Genomic DNA, 18,579 nt, shown 5'->3' with positions numbered 1-18,579 from the left:
AAGAAGTAATCACCTGAGGTATTACATAGTAGAGGTTTTGGATCTAGGTGGATCCAATGGATTAAGAGTTGGCTCCTAAGCTCACAATCTTGCATAAATGTCAATGGGGAGCTAACACCATATTTTTATTGCAAAAGGGGAGTTAGGCAGGGGGATCCCTTTCCCCCTTTTTCTTTTTATTCTAGCTTCTGATACCCTTAGCAGAATTTTCAATAAAGGAAAGGTTGTCAATGTAATTCAAGGCTTAGGCCCTAACTGTTTTCCAAATCATACCATAATAACCAACTGTTTTCTAGAAGCTAAGTATGAAATAGTTGAAGCTGCCTAGCGGGCAATGCAAGCTTTCGAGGTAGACTTAGGGATTAAAATTAATTTAGATAAAACATAGATGTTTGCTCTTAATCAGGTTTCTTTAGATAATATGGCACAACTATTCAAATGCAAAACTGCTTCCTTCCCTATTAAGTACTTAGGCATCCCTCTACATGATAAAAAGCTTTCAGTTTTAGATTAGCAATTTTTGATAGCAAAAATTGAAAATGGCAACTTCTTTTCATTGGAGGTAGACACACACTTATCAACTCTGTACTGTTAGCGGTCCCCATGTATGCTTTTTCTCTATATAAAGTGCCTATTACAGTCATTCATGAAATAGACAAAATAAGATGTCGATTTTTATGGCAGGGCACTAATAGATCTAGGAAAAAGTACTCTTTAATGAATTGGCAACGAGTATGTATGTCCAAACAGTATGGTGGTTTGGGGATTCTGGACCTTAGAGATATGAATAGATCATTATTACTCAAATGGTGGTGGAAATATAAGAATCTAGACTATCATAGTAACTGGAAAACCTTAATCCAACACATCAATGATGAACATAGATACAGTCAACAACCGTCCTTTTTTCTAGAAAGCAATTATGCAACTAGACTCTTTAGGTTCATGATACGTCCAAAGGGTATGGTAAAAAGCTTCAGTACAATTAGATGTACCTTTTAAACCCTAAATACGCTTTTGGTTCAGATTGCAAGTATACAATCCTATCAAAGTAGTATATTGTCGGGTATCGATCCACAGGGAGTATGATAAATACTTAGTTTAAACTTTACTAATTAATTTCAGAAAATAAAAGGAAAGTAAAGTGCAATAAAAGTAAATTGGGGGGGTTTTGTTCTAATTAATCCTAAGTTTGGGTTCAATACCCTAAAGAGATAAAAACAATTAAAGTAAATAAAGGAAAAAAATATTGGTTTGCTTTCAAGTAAATGAGATCTAGGGGTCTTTGGTCTACAATTTCTTGCTAACTCTATTAATTCGGTATTTGTTTGAATTCATGTATGATTTGACGAGGTTTCTAACCTAATATGTTATTAAGGGTTACTTTCGTAAATTAATAACATGCCTAGGTAACTCGGACTTCTCGATTAAGTCCCTCACCCTAGCTACCTAGACCCATTGAGCTCTTATTAGTCTCTCATCTCCTCAAATATTGGTACTTCACAATTAAGTCCATCATACCAATACCCGATCCGAATTGAGATGTCCTAATTAGGGTTTGACTTCACGGTTAGGTTCTTCACCAAGTCCCTAACCTTAATTTCTATAGTTTCGGCTTAGATTAAATTGGTTACAATCTTAATCTAAACCTAGGGTATTTGCATTCATAATTTGGTACTATCCTATTGATCACAGTCAATTTTGGTTCTTTCGAATCCAAAACGGGATACTACAATTCAAGTACTAACTATGTAATTAACACAAATTATTAAATCACAGAAATTAACAATCAAATCCCATAAAGCAATCATAATAAAAACAAATAACCGAATAAGATAGAATTAAACAAGTTCATGCATTGACCTAAACTCCTAGAGAGAGATCCATTACAAAAGTTGGCAAAAGTAAGAAGAAATAAAATAAAGAAATGATTACACCCTTTATTTGATCAAAACCCTCAATCCTGCCGACTTCTTGCTCGAATCTCCTTCTTCTCCTTCCTAGAAAAGTTTTCATTACTTTAGAATTTATCGCTAAGTATTGTGTGTGTGGAGGGATAGAATGAGATAATGGATGGATGATTGATGGATGATGTTGGATGATGGATGATGATGTTCCCTTGTATGGAAATGAACTTCCTCTTTTATAGTCAAGAACCATGCCCAATTAAGAGGCTAGAAAGTGGAGTTAGTGGGTGCTATATTTGGATTGTTTTCCAGGATTGTCTTGTCCACATTTGGCTGTAAAAACGTGTCCTTGGTGCGCCAAAAATAGAAACCGTGTAATTTTGGCTTTCTGCGAGTTTAGTGCGTCCAACTGACACCAATTTTCCTTTTTTAGTTTCTCATGTTGTAGATTTTCTTCCTAGCTTTCCAAAAAGTGGTCGCAAGCCTAAATTGGAGTTACGAGTCAAAAGTTATGGCTATTTTAAGATCAGGCTCCAGTTATGCGTTCTGCTACAGTGCTACAGTGCGTCCGCACTGGGTTCGGATTTTTCCTGTGCGTCCAGATTTTATCTGCATCGGAATCCGTGCGTCCGCACGGATTTTGACGAATAGCTTCTTATACCTTTTTAAAATTGGCACGCGTTCAGAAATCTATCTAAGTACTTATTGCAGCCATATCGCAAACCGTGTGTCCGCATTGAGCATTTTTCTTCATTTCCTGCAAGTTAAAACCAAGCAAACACAGTAACTTGATCATAAGTGCATTCTATTCACTTTATATTCAAAATACAAGATATTTGATGTTATTTTGTGATAAAAATCAGATCGAATATGTATATAATTTAGGCCTATCAGTTCATGCAGTATGTAGTATACCCCTGGTAGCTCCTCTAATGTTAAATTTTGGGAAGATATGTGGTTTGAAAATTGTTCTCTTGCTATCAGGTTTTCTCAATTATATTCTAACTGCCTAAACAAAAATATTCTCTTCTCATATGTTATCTCTTCACAGGGGCAGGCAGTTTTGTTTGCAGATGTCATTGCTGGAATTATGCTCCAGAAATGGATCCAATTACCATATATACTGAGTCGTATTTCTTTTACACACTCTTTAGACAAGTTATCTTGGAGATGGACATCATCAGGGGAATTTAGTGTCAAGTCCATTTATCAATTACTCAACTATATAGGAATTATTTCTGACCATCCTATGATCTGGTGGTCTCTTCCTAAAAATAACAAAATAACCATAGGGGAATTTAGTGTCAAGTCCATTTATCAAAACTATTTATGTTGCTTACCTTTCATAACAAAATTCTTACTAAAAATAATTTGAGGAAAAGGGAATGAAAAGGAGATGTTACTTGTGTGTTTTGCTCTCATATTGAAACTGTGTCCCATTTGTTTTTACACTGCCCTCTCATTGTCCAGGTCTGATTTTGGTTAGGCAATAACCAATTATACTACTCCAATTGGACCACTATGAAAAAAGTTTTAAAATTTGCCTTGTCCTTGAATGGTCAAGTAAGAGATACCTTTCTTCTGGTCTTTAGTGCAGCATGCTGGACTATTTGAAAGCATAGGAATGAAGTATGCTTTCAAAATGCCACTGTTACGTCCAAAGGGTATGGTAAAAAGCTTCAGTACAATTAGATGTACCTTTTATCCTTAAATACACTTTTTGGTTCGGATTGCAAGTATACAATCCTACCTTGTAGTATATTGTCGGGTATCGATCCACAGAGAGTATGTTTAATTACTATGCTTAAACTTTAGTAATAAATTTCAGAAAATAAAATAAAGTAAAGTGCAATAAAAGTAAATTGGGGGGGTTTGTTCTAACAATTCCTAAATTTGAGTTCAATACCCGAATAGAGAGTTTTAAACAATAAAAGTAAATTAATGAAAGAAATATTTGTTTGCTTTCTAGTTTAGGAGATCTAGGGGCATTCGGTCTACAATCCCTTGCTAACTCTATCTATTCGGTATTTGTTTGAATTCATGTATGATTTGATGAGGTTTCTAACCTAAAGTGTTAAAAAGGGTCACGGTCGTGAATTAATAACGTGCCTGGATAATTTCAGACTTCACGGTCGTTCTTCACCCTAATTATCTAGACTCATTGAGCTCTTGTTAGCCTATATTGACTAATTATTGACACAAGTATTTTGGTAGGTTGGGTTAATCTTCCTCGAATTTTAGGTGCTGTCACCATCCTAAAGGGATATTTAACAATCACGTTTACACAAAATACGTATCAATACTTATTCAATCTAGGTGTCCTAAGTAGGGGTTTGACTTCACGGTCGTTCTTCACCAAACCCTAACCTTTAATTTCTATAGTTCCGGTTATAGGTATCAAAGTACGGTCGCTTCTAACCCAAAACCTAAGATATTTGTGCTCATAATTTGGTACTCTCCTCTCATCCTACTTCTTTGGATCCTTTGCATAACAAAGCGATTCCAAAGCGGGACTACCGCGATTTCGAGTACTAAACTATGTAATCAACACAAATGATAAATCACAGAAATTAACAATCAAATCCCATAAAATAATCATAATAAAAACAAATGACCGAATAAAATAGAATTAAACAAGTTCATGCATTGACCTAAACCCCTAGAGAGAGATTTACTCCCTCATGGAGAGATCCATTACAAAAGTTGGCAAAGATAAGAAGAAATAATATAAAGAAATGATTACATCCTTTATTGGATCAAAATCCTCAATCTTGTCGAAATCTTGCTTGGACCTTCTTCTCCTTCCTAGAAAAGCTTCAGGAACTCCAGAAATTACCGCAGATTTATCGCTATATTTGATGGAAATGGACATGCACTAAGGGAGAGAGAGAGGGGAATGGATGATCCCTTGAATGGGAATGAACCTCCTCTTTTATAGCCAAGGGCTATGCCCAATTAAGAGGCTAGGAAGTGGGGTGAGTGGGTGCTATATTCGGATCATTTCCCAGGTTGCCTTGTCCATATTTAGCTGTAAAACGCGTCCATGAAGTGCCAAAAATAGAAACCGTGTTGAAACTGTGTAAATTTGGCTTTCTGAGGGTCCAGTGCGGGTGCCCCGGGCCACACTGGAGGTGAGTGCATCCGCACTAGGCTCAGACTTTTTTTCTGAGATGCTGAAAATTCGTCTAAGTAATGAGTGCGTCCGCACTGGACAAAATTTCTTTTTTTAGTTTCTCATGTTATAGATATTCTCTCCAGCTTTCCAAAAAGTGGTCACAAGCCTAAATCGGAGTTACGAGTCAAAAGTTATGACCGTTTTAAGTTCAGACTCCATTTTTGGCTAACGGCTAGCTATAGTGCTACAGTGCGTCCGCACTGGTGTGCGCTCGGTTTTTCCGTCCAGATTTCGGCCGCATCGAAATCCGTGCGTCCGCACGGATTTTGATGAATAACTTATTATACATTTTTAAAATTGGCGCACGTTCAGAAATCCATCTAAGCACTTAGTACGGCCGTATCGTAAACCGTGCGTCCGCACTAAGCATTTTTCTTCGGTTTTATTCATTTCTTTTCATTTTCTGCAAATTAAAATCAAACAAAAGCAGTAACTTGATCCTAGATGTATTTTATTCACTTTATATTCAAAATACAAGATATTTGATGTTATTTCGTGATAAAAATCAGATCAGATATGTATATAATTTAGGCCTATCAGCCACCCCTAAGACAGCTAAGAATGTTATTTTTCTTATAGTTTCTTTGATTCATTATTGGACAGGTACCCACAAAGCTCAAAAGACTCAGATGGAGGAAGAAACACAGCAGTGGATTCCTCAAGATAGCATACTGGATGCCATACCTCTCAGAGTAATGCTGCCGGGTGAAGAGGAGAGCATGTCCTTCCATCAACAAGACAGCTCTACCTAGACAACACAGAGGACTTCAACTTTTTGAGTAGTTTAGCTTGCTATGCAAGCAGCACCTTCCTTCTATATAATGTGGTTATGTGCATGGCTGCTGTAGTTGCCTTATTTTGTTATGATGTGTTAGATTTCTGAACTGGGTAGTTATCTTAATTGTTAGATATAGCAGCAGGCAAAAAGGAGCATATATCCTCTTTTGTAGGCTATGCCTTGTAACTCAAACATGTGGGTTTCGTTTTGATTAATGAAACTGGGCGCAAGCCTTTTTAACCGAAAAATTAGAGGCGGGGCCAGTGGAGGGCACTTGTACATCTGAATCTGATTCAAAGAAAATTCACAAATATGCTCGTATATATTTTATTTTTAGATAAAAATTATGAAATATATTTAATATTAAAAAAATTACAAATTTATGTCTCATCTTAATTTTTTTCTCCAAATATGCTTTTATTTCTATGCTTTTCTCAAAAATATTATGAAAATATACTTAATATTTAAAATAATTACATAATCACATCTCATTTGAGTCCGTCTATGCTCTTGAGTCTTAACCATTTGTGGAGATGCTGCATCAAGGTATTGTGCTAAACCGAATCTATTAACAATTGATTCGATTTGTGATTTCCAGGTACCTGAAGTTTGTGATCGAGTTTAGTAGAAAGGGGAATGGTAATGTGTGTGACTGGTTCTGTAGTGATCGATTGGGTAGAGGTAGGATGGGAAGTCAAAGAATCTTGAGATGTAATGAGAATGGATCAGAAATGCTCTGATACCATAACGATAGAATAGTACACAGAAAGAGAAGAGAGAGATTTGAATGAAGTTGTATTTCTCGTTGTGATTTGTTTGCACGCAGTTCTCTGCTATTTAAAGCTGATTTACATTCTGTTAACAAACTAACAACAACTGTTAACCTCTCTAACCACCTGCTTTGACTAGTTAATCAATCCTAACAATATTGCTAACCAACTGGTAACAGCCTATTAGACTTTGATTCTGTTGCCGTAAACTGTACACCTGGATTCTGTTATACTGATTGCTTTTCTTCTAATAATGAGACTATCATGCAAAATTTGTACACTTACCACTTTGATCTAAAATTTACAAATCTTTTTCCATAAAACAAGAAAAGTAACAGTATTCAATCTATCCTGTCAGTATTTCACTGCACACTGAAGAAAAAAAAAAGGAAAAAAGGCAACATATACACACAAAAATATATCAAATTTGGGATCCCATCCCCATCATAAAATTAAAATCATTCCTCCCTCAATCCTGGAAAGGATTCCTTGAGTGAACTCGTGGTATTTTTATTTGAACTATCTGAAAATTCTGATTTTCTTTGTTGTTGTTGTTGTTGTTGTTGCTGTTGGAAGTCTCGACGGATGACCCATAAATCCTCTGCACATTTCTGCATGGACGGCCGTGATTTTCTAGATGGATGCAGGCACTCGTCTGCTAGCTTCATCATCTTCTCCACCGCTGCCACTGATGCCGGGTTCCGCCTTAGTTTTACATCCATTGCTATAACCACATCCCCTTCCTTGTATTTTTTCACTGCCTGTGTTAAAAATTGAAGTTCATTCAATAACTTGAAGATATTATTTTGTCATTTGAGTGAGGCTATGGTACCATGCATAGCGCACATTGGTCCATATTTTGGATCAATATTTTTATTTTCAAAGTTCAAACTATCAATCTGAACCGTTCAATATGATCTCCATATAAAAAGTACTTGCAGACAATTTTACATTTTTTAGAATTATTTTACTATTTTTTAGATAGATACAAAATCACTATTTTTGAATGGTCTAGAAATTTTAAATCAAGTGATTTTCTACCTATCTAAAAAAATAGTAAAAAAATTCTAAAAAATGAAAAATTTGACCTACAAGTACATTTTCATATGTTGATCATGTTGAACGGTTCAAATCAACTATTTGGACTTTGTAAAAGGAAATATTGATCCAAAGTATGGACCAATGTGTGATATGCATAGTACCATAGCCTCACTCTTGTCATTTTATTCTATTTCTCCATTAGTAATTTCCATTTTTCAAATCCACAAGGTCTGCTTTGGTACATATATGAACCAATTGACCGAGTATGATGCTTATTATAAACTGGTAAGATGGTTTCACAACTAACAAGGCCACATGGAGATGTAGAAAATATTTGAGGGTCAAATATGTAATATTTTATGTGCTCAAAGTGATCTGAAATGCATAAACTTCTTGTAATTTAATGTGCATGTTTCTTTGAGGAATATGCTAAATTTTCGAGAAAACTGACTCAGCATCGCAAAGGAAATGGCCAAACTTTCAAAACAAAATAGTTGAACCTGGATTAAAGAACACCAATTTGAGTGAGGCTACGGTACTATGCAAAGTGCATATTAGTCCATACTATGGATTAATATGTCCATTTTCAAAGTTCAAACAATCGATCCGAATCATTTAACATGATATTCATACGAAAATGTACTTGTAGATCAAATTTTACATTTTTAGAATTTTTTAGAATTTTTTTAGATAGGTAGAAAACCACTTATCTAAATATTCTTGACCACTCAAAAGTGGTGATTTTCTACCTAGCTAAAAAATAGTAAAAAAGTTCCAAAAAATATAGTATGCAAGATTTCAAGTATATTGTCATATGACAATCATATTGAATGGTTTAGGTCAACTATTTGAACTTAAAAAACAACAATATTGATTCGTAGTACAAACTAACCTGGCTATGCATAGTACCATAGCCTCACTCCACCAATTTTCATATTTACTGATAGATAAATTAGATGCCATTAACTCAAGTTGTTGCACAGAAATTCCCTACTTATAATTATTATGAATCTGTATCCTCCCAGGTACCTGACACAAGCATATTACAACCGGACAGCCCAGATTAATCCCAGCCAGGCCAAAGTCAATCCAGTGCCTACAGAAACTATGGGGGTTTGTTTTGAGATTCTTACCAAGTTAAAAGAACTAATCTAGGACGTCCGTTTGTAATTTGTTTGAGTCAGGTATCTGGGCGAATTTTATTATTGTCCAGCTAAACTATGTAAGCAGCGACACTTGATATCATTTTTATCAAAAAAGGAAAAAAAAAATGAAAAATGGAACTTAGCAGTTAGTAGCCTCTTACCCACTTGGTAGTCATTCTCTCACTCTGGTCTTTTCCACGCTCAATAGGCCTGCGGCCAGTTACAAGTTCTACAAGAAGAACCCCAAAGGAGTAGACATCGCTTTTTTCAGTTAATTGGTACGTGCGCAGGTACTCGGGATCCACGTATCCTGCAGTACCTTTAACCTGGGTCGATATATGAGTGGCATCTGGGTCGTCAGGTGTCAATCGGGCGAATCCAAAGTCAGCCACCTTGGCACGAAGCGTGTCTGTTAGAAGAATATTTGAAGCCTTTATGTCGCGGTGGATTATTGGGTGATCTACATATACAAGGAATATAATAAGTGCTCAGAAAATAATTATCTAGTATTTTTCTAGATTTTTTTTTTTTTTGGTGCAGAAGGCCCTTATTGTAAATCCACTTTTTGGTGGTCCAAAGCCACTTGAATAAAGAGCAAGCATGCATAAAAACTTCTCCAAAGTCAAAAGAATAATGTAGAATAGTGAATGCGACATTAAATTTGGATCTTGCTTTTCGTTATTGACTTTTACTTTTCTTTTCTTTTATTCTCTGTGAAGTTCTTTTATTGTAAACCTTTTTATATTATTACTATGGATTTATTTTGGAAGGAATTTTGCCCTCCAACCTTCAAAAAGTAAGAAGAATAGTGAATAATGTAACAATGTGAGTGTTTGATAAGAAAAGTGTTGCGTATTGTGAATATAAATTAGGAAACAAGAACCTGTATATTCATGCAAATATGCGACCGCATGAGCTATGTCAGTAGCTATGTTGAGACGTGGCAAAATCTCTAATACATCTCCACGAATGCCTGCAATTACACACTGTCCGCTGTTAAGTCCTCAATTGAGAGATTCTCTCTCTTCATTCATGTTTAAATCCATAATAGTACCTTAAACCACAATATTACTTAAAACAAAGTATTTATTTGCAGACCAAAAGAAAGTTAAAGAGTCGAGGAAATGGTTTCTACCATCAAGGTGTTCTCTCAGAGATCCATTAGTGACGTACTCAATAATAATTAGGCGCTCGTCTTCGTGCTCCAAGTAGCCGAGAAACCTGACCAAGTTGGAATGCTCAATTTTGGAAAGTGTCTCTATTTCACTCCTGAACTCTGCAGATAGTTCCTTGTCATGCATATTCTGCCAATTCAACATAATTTGGTATAAACATTTTAATATTCCATTCACATCTATGGATTGTACAAATATTAGTTTATCATAAAAAAGAAACAACAGTTTCAGGACTGCAACAGTATATGCTTTATCTCAAGAATGAGGCTGTAGTACTATGCATAGCGCATATTGGTCCGTATTATGGAATGATATTATCATTTTCAAAGTTCGAACAGTCGATCTGAATCATTCAACATGATCTCCATATGAAAATGTACTTGCAGACTACATTTTACATTCTTCAGAACCTTTTTTACTGTTTTTTTTACATAGGTAGAAAATTAGTTTTGAACGGTCTAGAATCTTTTAGATCAAGTGATTTTCTACCTATCTAAAAATAATAGTAAAAGTATCTGGTTTATGTTTCTTCAATGAAACGGGCTTAAAAAGCCTTTTATCAAAATTAAAATTAAAATAATAGTAAAAAGATTCTAAAAAATGTAAAATTTGATCTACAAGTATATTTTCATAAGGAGATCATGTTTAACAGTTTGACTATTTAAAATTTAAAAAGGCAGTTCAAAAGGCAGGATCAATGCAGTTCCAATTTCCAAAGCCGGTTTTTGTTCTCAAATTAAGATTAAGAGTGAAACTTTTGTTGTTACCTTTTTCGCACGCTTAATGGCAATGAGAGAACCATTTCTGAGTTTTCCCTTGTAGACGGAACCAAAACCTCCTTGACCAATTTGGTTTTCAGTACTGAAATTAGCAGTAGCCCTATAAATATCTCTGATGGAGAATTGTGTCGGTAGTTCTCGTAGAGAAATATTGCTGTCAGAATCTCTTCGTCTAAACTGGGAAGCATTACTACTGCTTCCTATTGATTTTTTTGAAACTGTAATTTTGATGAATGTGAGAAATAAGAAAGCTTAAGAATCATGTGCACTTCCCATTTTATAAAACAAGGCACCATGAATGAAACGGAAATCATAAAAATATTGAATTGGGATTGGGGGAAAATTAAAATCAGAGATAAGTTCCTATAAACAGACCATTGAAGATTGCTCTCAAATTCAAAAATTGATGCCTATTAACAGCTGAAATTCTTCTTTAATGTTAACATCTCGTATATAATCTTCTGCCTCTCCAATTTCTACTTATGATTTTCTAAGAAATCTAATGCATGTTTTTTAATTTATTAACCAAAATCCCACACATGCACCAAACCAGCGAAATGCTTGCGGCTTGGCAATGAAATAATTTGAACTTACCGGAAGCAAAAGAAGCATCAGACTCCTCAACCATGGCATCATCATCATCATCATAATCATCATCTCCTTTTGTATTACCGCTTCTGGGGATGAAGCATGAAGAGAAGACAACAGTCAATGATCTTGGAAAAGATTTGTTCTTTACTCTAGACTTGCTCCGATGAGATTGTACCGATCCAGCTGTATAATTCGACCTCTCAGTATAAGTGGAATTTCTGGAAGCACTCGACTGGTACAGCCCGTGGCTGGTACCAGAGTTATTCTCGCTACCACTATAGCTAGAGGTCGTCTTGCTTCTTTTCTTCATGTAGATGTGGGAATCAAAGCAATTTCAAGTCACAAATGGAGGTCTTGTAAATCAATTGCTGCTGCCTTGCGTTTTTAAGGCACGAGTAGGAGTAGGTTGTAGGGGAGAAGACTGCTTAAATGCCAGTTGCCAGGAAGGATTGCTCAAATAATGGAATTTATTTCGGTTGTCAAGTGGACTTTTCTTTCTTAACTGGAGGAATTCATGTATATCCCTTAAAAATCTCGTAATTACTTACTTGTTCTTTTAAAATTCATAATATGAAATACAGATCATATTCAACAGTTTTATATTAATTTTTAAATTTTAAATTTTGAGTTATTAAAGTTCTTAAAAATTAAGACATGATAGAATTACAAAAAAAATGGAGGCATTTGAACCCTCCTCATTTACAATTTAAAATTTTAAAAATTCAAAAATTTATCAAATTTATTGTTTTTTATTTTATTAAAACTCATTTGAAATTTATAAAACTTATTTGTTAGCATTTAAAAAAATAATAATATATATATATAGCATGTATAAGATGTATTCTGTCTTCTAATTATTCGGTTTGTGAAGATAATTCATTTTTCTACTTGTTATGTATATACAAAAGTATACCTAAAATGTCGTTGTGTATACCGTAGAAGTAGAGAAATAAATATTTGCTCTCACAAACTGACGAATTGGGAATTTTACACTTGCTACATTTTTTTTTTTTTATAAAATAGTAAATGAGAATTTTATACATTTTAAATGAATTTTAATAAAAAAAATACAATAAATTGGGTGAGTTTGTGTATTTTTAAAATTTAGAAGGGTAAATATGATATTGTGAATTTTAAGGAAACATACACAATTTATAGATATCTTAGGGTTATATCCGTTCTTAATTTATCCCTTTTTTTTCAAATTCGTGAGGTGTGCATTTTTTTTATTTTTTTGCATGTTAGAAGGTTTACTAGAATGAATGATTAGTTTTGTTTTATAATAGTGGAGGGCTTCATGGTCAATGAAATGAGCACGTCAATGGACTCGGTCTACTCGACCGTATGCTTACGGTGACTTGTCCAGGAAATTTTTTTTTTATCCGTAGAAATTATTAAAATTAAATGTACGAAAATAAAAAAATATCTCTTTTTTAACAAATATAAAAAGAACTAATTCATTGAGTTCAATTTAAATATTACGGATCAGACTCAATGATTCAGATTCATCTTGTTTTCTTTCTTTTTTTAGTTTGGATATGGAATTAGAGAAGAATCCAGCTCTGTTTCACATATGGTTTCAGAAAACTATAATATTTTAATCTGAATCATTAAATCAGATCTATATATTTTGAATCAAACACAATGAATCATATCTTTCTATATTTGTTAAAAACAAGACATTTTTTCTATGAGGAGTGCTATTCTACATGCACCAGTTGTAATAGCTAGCGCTGAGAAAAAAAAAATTCTCTTTATTCTTGTTTTACCCTCCCTACACTCTCTTTCTTCAATTAAGGCTGATCCTCTCTCTCTTGTATTGAGTCATTCCAAAAATAAAACCGCTTAATTAACGCACTGTGCAGATTCTCTCTTTCCGATTGATCAATCTAATGTTCAATTCTTCAACCACTAAAATGGAAATTAATACAATTGTAGAATTTATAGGGGAGAAACTCGGAATGAGATCAAATTATATAATATTGATGAATCTATTGTATCCTCATTTTGATGCTGAAGAGGATATCAAGAAATCAAACAAGAAGGAAGCAGGTTTTGAAATTGCTATCAACCATTCTATCAACAATTGAGACTTCAAGCAAGAACCAAAGAAAAGAGGTAAGCTGATAATTTTTGTTGTTGTTGTTGTTGAATTTAGCTTATAAATGATTTTTTATCTCAAATTCGTAAAATAAGATGATTACATTGTATGTTTGATTCCTTTCATTTAAAATATGAATTATTCATAGCTAACAATAATTGGACACCATTAAGGTGTTCGATGAAATGCCATTATGGTGGCATATTTTTTTTTATTAAAAGTGTTTGATGAAATGTCTTTTTATTCTTTTGAGGCTTTCAGAGTTGTATTAACATCATAAAATAGAAAAATTAAATCTTGCATGAGTCTAATCAGCATGTCTCTACTACTCTCACCCCTATATACATCCTCTAAGAATACTCAGAGCAGTAAAGCCTATACTGGTAAAAACGAAACCATAGAAACAGTAATGGAAAAGAAAGCAAAACAATATCATTTAGAAATCAACAGTGCTTGAACCATAAGCTACCTTAAAAGGATTCCACTATACTGGTACACTGGAAACTGAAAATTGAGTTGCACCTTTTATTTTTTATTTGGTAATTGAAAGCCACAATTTATTCATGATTATGAATGACTTTGCATTTTATTAACAGATGAATCTTAACGAGCCGGTCAATAATGATGGCATAGAGAATGAAAAGCTTGAGTTAATGGGGTTGAGCTTTGAGAGTTATGATGAGCTCATAAAGGGAACGCGCGGTTTTTTCTCAGAAAGAGGCTATGGTTTATCAATTCGTGGCTCAAGAAAAGATAAGTATGTAGTTTTGGGGTGTGATAGAGGTAGTTGTTATCGAGACCAACGCAATGTTTCGATGGAACAAAGAAAAAGAACAACCACGAGCCGTTTAACAAATTGTCCATTTAAGATTAAGGGAAAACGACAAGATAATGGGTCATGGATGATAGAAATAAAGAACTACTTACACAATCATGAAGCTTCGGTTGATGTAACCGGACACCCTGTATGCTGTAGGCTTTCACAAGAAGAAATAAGAAGGGTTGAACATATGAGCAAATCTGGAATACCGCCAAGGCAGATTATTTCTTCTCTTCGGCAAACTAACCCCAAGCTTCCTGCAATCTCAAAAACCATTTACAATGCAAAAACAAAGATTTGCAAAGATAATCTAGCGGGTCATTCAGTCATTCAAGCTCTCTTGGAAGAGCTTTCCCAAGGCGGTTTCACATACGACATTTTAAGTAAATAAGGTCATCTCACTCATCTATTTTTTGCTCATCCATTGTCGGTAAAGTTTTTTTTTTTTTTTGAAATCATGGGTTGAGGGTCAAGCCACCCAACACATTTTCAAACTCCTATGTATATTATAGAAGATTTCCCCACTTGTGGGTTTCGAGCCCATGACCTCCCACATGAGAGCCATGTGCCTTTGCCACTAGATCAAAGGCAAGTTCTTTATTGTCGGTAAAGTTAACCCAAAACTTTCCTAATATCTTTATTATGGATTGTACCTATAAAACCAATATGTACAAAATGTCATTACTGGATGTCATAGGAATTTCAAGTTTCAACACTTCCTTTTATTCGAGTTTTGCTTTTCTGAAAGGAGAGAGGGACGAGGATTACATATGGGCATTAAAAATGTTTAGTAACATTATGGGTGATAAACAACCTTGTGTAATAATAACTGACAGAGAGTTTGCATTAATAAATGCAATTAAAATTGTTTTTTCGGAGTGCAAACATATACTCTGTGTGTGGCATATAGAGAAAAATATATTGACAAAGTGTAAAAAATATTTTGAAACCGAAGATATTTTGGTTGGTTTTCCGAGTTCTTGAAAAAAGGTAATGTATTCTTTAACTGAGCTTGAATATAACGAACATTTGAAAGAATTTGAATCAATCTACGTGGAGAAAAAGAAAGCATTAGAGTATATTGAAAATGTGTGGCTACCATTGAAAGATAAGTTTGTTGGTGCATGGACTGATGAATACTCGCACATCGGCAACCGTGCATCTTCACGAGCAGAATCAGCACATGTCAAACTTAAGAAATATTTACAAGTTTCAACCGGCAATCTTTATGAAGTGCGGAGCAAAATGTGTCTCATAATTGAAAATGAATTCAATGAAATTAAGGTACTATCAACACATATCTTATATTCTAATTTCAAAAGTTTATTTATGTAACTTTATAATCACTTAGTTTGTTGTTGCCAAAAAATTTCTTATAGACAAAGCTTTCGAGGGAAAAGATGAATCTTCTTCACAGTTGCAGTACTTCATTTTATAAAAATGTTGTTTATCGTGTGTCTATTTGTGCTCTAAAAGAGTTACGCAAACAACACATGAAGGCAAAGTTGGGTATTATGAATGCGGTTTGCAGTGGGCAATTTACAAAAACTATGGATCTTCTATGTGCTCACAAAATGATTAATTGGAGAAATGAACCACTGATTCTTGACTTGATACACTCACAGTGGCGAATTGATGGAAGGACATTGAGTGCTAATGTGGCTACACACAACGATGGCCATGATGATGGCCTTAGTGTCATGCTCGAAGAACTTCGCATTAAGTATCAAGAATGGCCGACTTCTAAAAAAGAGACCACTCATGAAAGGATAAAAGAACTCCTAAATCAATCTGATGTGCTCTTCGATCCTAACACCCGGCCTCCCAAAGGCCGTCCACCAAAGCCAAATAACAAGAGAAAGGCGGTAAGTTCTACGCGACGTGATCCTTCTGGTTTTGAGTTTGTCGAAGCTTCCCGTCAGTGCGGTTTGAATAAAGGAATTGATCATGAAAATCATACACATGGAGATGCAAATTTATTTGATTTAAATGTAAGTTCTGATATGTGGGAATAAATTAACAAATAAGCTATGTGAACATGTAATAATTGAATTTGTTGGCCTTTATTTTTTATTTGAATAGGTTTTTTTTTCGTTTGTAGATTATGGATTTTGTCACTTGGCTTTAATTTGGAGGTTATGTGGGAATAATTTTTCTCTTTAGTTTATTTTGTCACTTGGCTTTATTTTTTTGGATGTTATGTGATTTTGTATTTCTTGAGGGGGATTATGGTAAAAGTGCAGGACACCTGCATACTGACGAATCCGGTACTGGGTCAACTGCAGTGTTGTTTACCACATGGTTGTTTTTTGATGTTTTTTTTTCTCTTAAGCTCAGTTGATATTGTAAGGGGTCTTTTTGGTAATTAGGCACTAGTATCTGGTACCGAGTGGTACAGGAAGAGGAAACTGATGTACGGATGTTATTAGTTAATTTTAAGATTATCCTATTGGCAGCTGCTGTTAATATTTAAAAAAAAATTGATGTATGTTATGAATTCATTTGATGTTTGTTATAATTTTTCATTAAATACAAGTATTTTGACATTATTGTAGGTAACAGGAAGGTCTAATTTTGATTCAAGACATGATAACCAATAATCAACGGCTTCTGAAATTATAACAAACTAGAGGAAAACAAACTAAAAAAATCAATAATATATTGGAACAATCAAATTAAAAAGAAAAAACAAAGTGATGTGTTTTTCAAATCAGAATTCTCCCAGGCTCCCCTTCTTTTTCAGAAAAAATCATGAGAGATGTATTCTTGTTTGAAATTCTGAAAGTACCTAAATAACAAGGATCCTGATAACAATTCCCGCAGTCTCAACCCTGCAAAAAACCCCGCACAAACTGCCAAAAAAGTCATGGGGGGACCGCTCAAATCATTAATACTCCGCAGAAACTGTTAGTATTTAACTTGAAGCATCAAAGTATTAATCCCTATGCAATGATCTCTATTTATGACTGAATAAATCAATCCATTAATTGTCCCCACACAAAATTTTCTTTTTTTTTTAATTGTCCCCGCACAACTGGGGACCATTAAATAAACAATTCCCTCATAAATATTTGTCAGTTATCCCCGCACAACTGGGGACCATTAAATAAACAATCCCCTCACCCAATGATAAATACTTCTCACACATAATGATAAATACTTTATATTACATGAATAAATACTTTATGTTACATAGATAAATACTTCTCAGACATAATTGCAATTTTCAGTAAAACATCAATGATAAAAACTCTAAGACATAATGATAAATACTCTATGTTACATAGATAAATACTTCTCAAACATAATTGCACTTACAGTAAAACATCAATGATAAATACTCTTAGACATAATGATAAATACTCTCATGCATAATGATAAATATTTTATGTTACATGGATAAATACTTTATGTTACATAGATAAATACTTCTCAAACATAATTGCAACTTACAGTAAACATCAATGATAAATACTCTCAGACATAATGATAAATATTTTATGTTATATGGATAAATACTTTATGTTACATGGATAAACACTTCTCAGAAATAACAAATAAACATTTATTAACGGGGATTGTTATTAGATAACAGTATAATTAGTGCGAGAATTATTTTTAAATGAATAATTAATGCGGAAATTGTTATTAGAGGAAAGCATAATTAATGCGGGGATTGGTATTAAATGACAGTCTAATTTAATGCGGGGATAAATGGAAATTTTTAGCGAAATAAGTAAGGGAATTTATGGCAGTTAAGGAAGAGAGAGAGTGCGGGGATAAATGGGGGAACAGGGGTGGGGGGGATTAGTATAATTATTCAAACAACAAACAATACACTAGAAGAACCGAGACTGTATTGAGACGGGCAACAAGATTTTTGTGAAATTTTACTGTTATTTTAAGAAAAGAAAGAGATCCTGTAAATATTCAAAGATAAGAACTTACCAAAAAAAAAAAACGAAACAGGAGTCTACATAACTTCTTTTTCTTTTCCTTTCGAAGAAAAAACATATGCATTAATTGAGTCAATCAAAGAAAGAAAGTGTAGGGAGGGTAAAACAGGAATAAAGAGAAAAAAAATTCTCTCAGCACTAGCTATTGCAATTGGTGCGTTTAGAATAGCACTCCCCTTTTTCTATTTATGTTCATCTGAATTTAATAATTTTTTATGGTTAAAAAATTTCCATTGTCCCAATGCAAATGCAAAAACGAGACAAATTCATTCCAATTAAACAAACATCGATTTAATTAGGCATTTAAAACCTTTTCTCGTATGGCTTGACATTTTATTTTA

General features: G+C 34.0%; 3 protein-coding genes across 4 annotated transcripts; 2 read left to right on the top strand and 1 right to left on the bottom strand.

The window, feature by feature from the left end:
• Positions 1 to 6,895: 6,895 nt before the first annotated feature.
• LOC144572951 (calmodulin-binding receptor-like cytoplasmic kinase 2) lies at positions 6,896 to 11,790 on the bottom strand. Of its 2 annotated transcripts, XM_078322598.1 has the most exons (6): positions 11,365 to 11,790; positions 10,759 to 10,988; positions 9,952 to 10,120; positions 9,700 to 9,789; positions 8,978 to 9,276; positions 6,896 to 7,391 (listed from the first exon to the last, which is right to left on the bottom strand). In XM_078322598.1, the coding sequence occupies exons 1-6, from the start codon at positions 11,669 to 11,671 to the stop codon at positions 7,089 to 7,091; spliced, it is 1,398 nt and encodes a 465-aa protein (XP_078178724.1). In that variant the 5' UTR covers positions 11,672 to 11,790; the 3' UTR covers positions 6,896 to 7,088. The 2 variants fall into 2 exon arrangements, with proteins under 2 accessions (XP_078178724.1, XP_078178729.1); XM_078322603.1 differs by lacking the exon at positions 9,700 to 9,789 and having other exon boundaries at positions 11,365 to 11,753.
• Positions 11,791 to 13,371: 1,581 nt separating this feature from the next.
• On the top strand, positions 13,372 to 14,673 carry LOC144547531 (uncharacterized). The gene is made up of 2 exons (XM_078296205.1): positions 13,372 to 13,479; positions 14,059 to 14,673. The coding sequence occupies exons 1-2, from the start codon at positions 13,372 to 13,374 to the stop codon at positions 14,671 to 14,673; spliced, it is 723 nt and encodes a 240-aa protein (XP_078152331.1).
• Positions 14,674 to 15,275: 602 nt separating this feature from the next.
• On the top strand, positions 15,276 to 16,297 carry LOC144547523 (uncharacterized). The gene is made up of 2 exons (XM_078296195.1): positions 15,276 to 15,566; positions 15,662 to 16,297. Exons 1-2 carry the CDS (start codon positions 15,276 to 15,278, stop codon positions 16,295 to 16,297), a joined length of 927 nt encoding a protein of 308 aa, XP_078152321.1.
• The last annotated feature ends 2,282 nt before the right edge of the window (positions 16,298 to 18,579 follow it).

Source organism: Carex rostrata, chromosome 2 (assembly GCF_964058835.1).
Source record: "Carex rostrata chromosome 2, lpCarRost1.2, whole genome shotgun sequence".
NCBI classification, from domain to species: domain Eukaryota; kingdom Viridiplantae; phylum Streptophyta; class Magnoliopsida; order Poales; family Cyperaceae; genus Carex; species Carex rostrata.
This window is presented reverse-complemented; position numbering and strand designations above follow the sequence as displayed.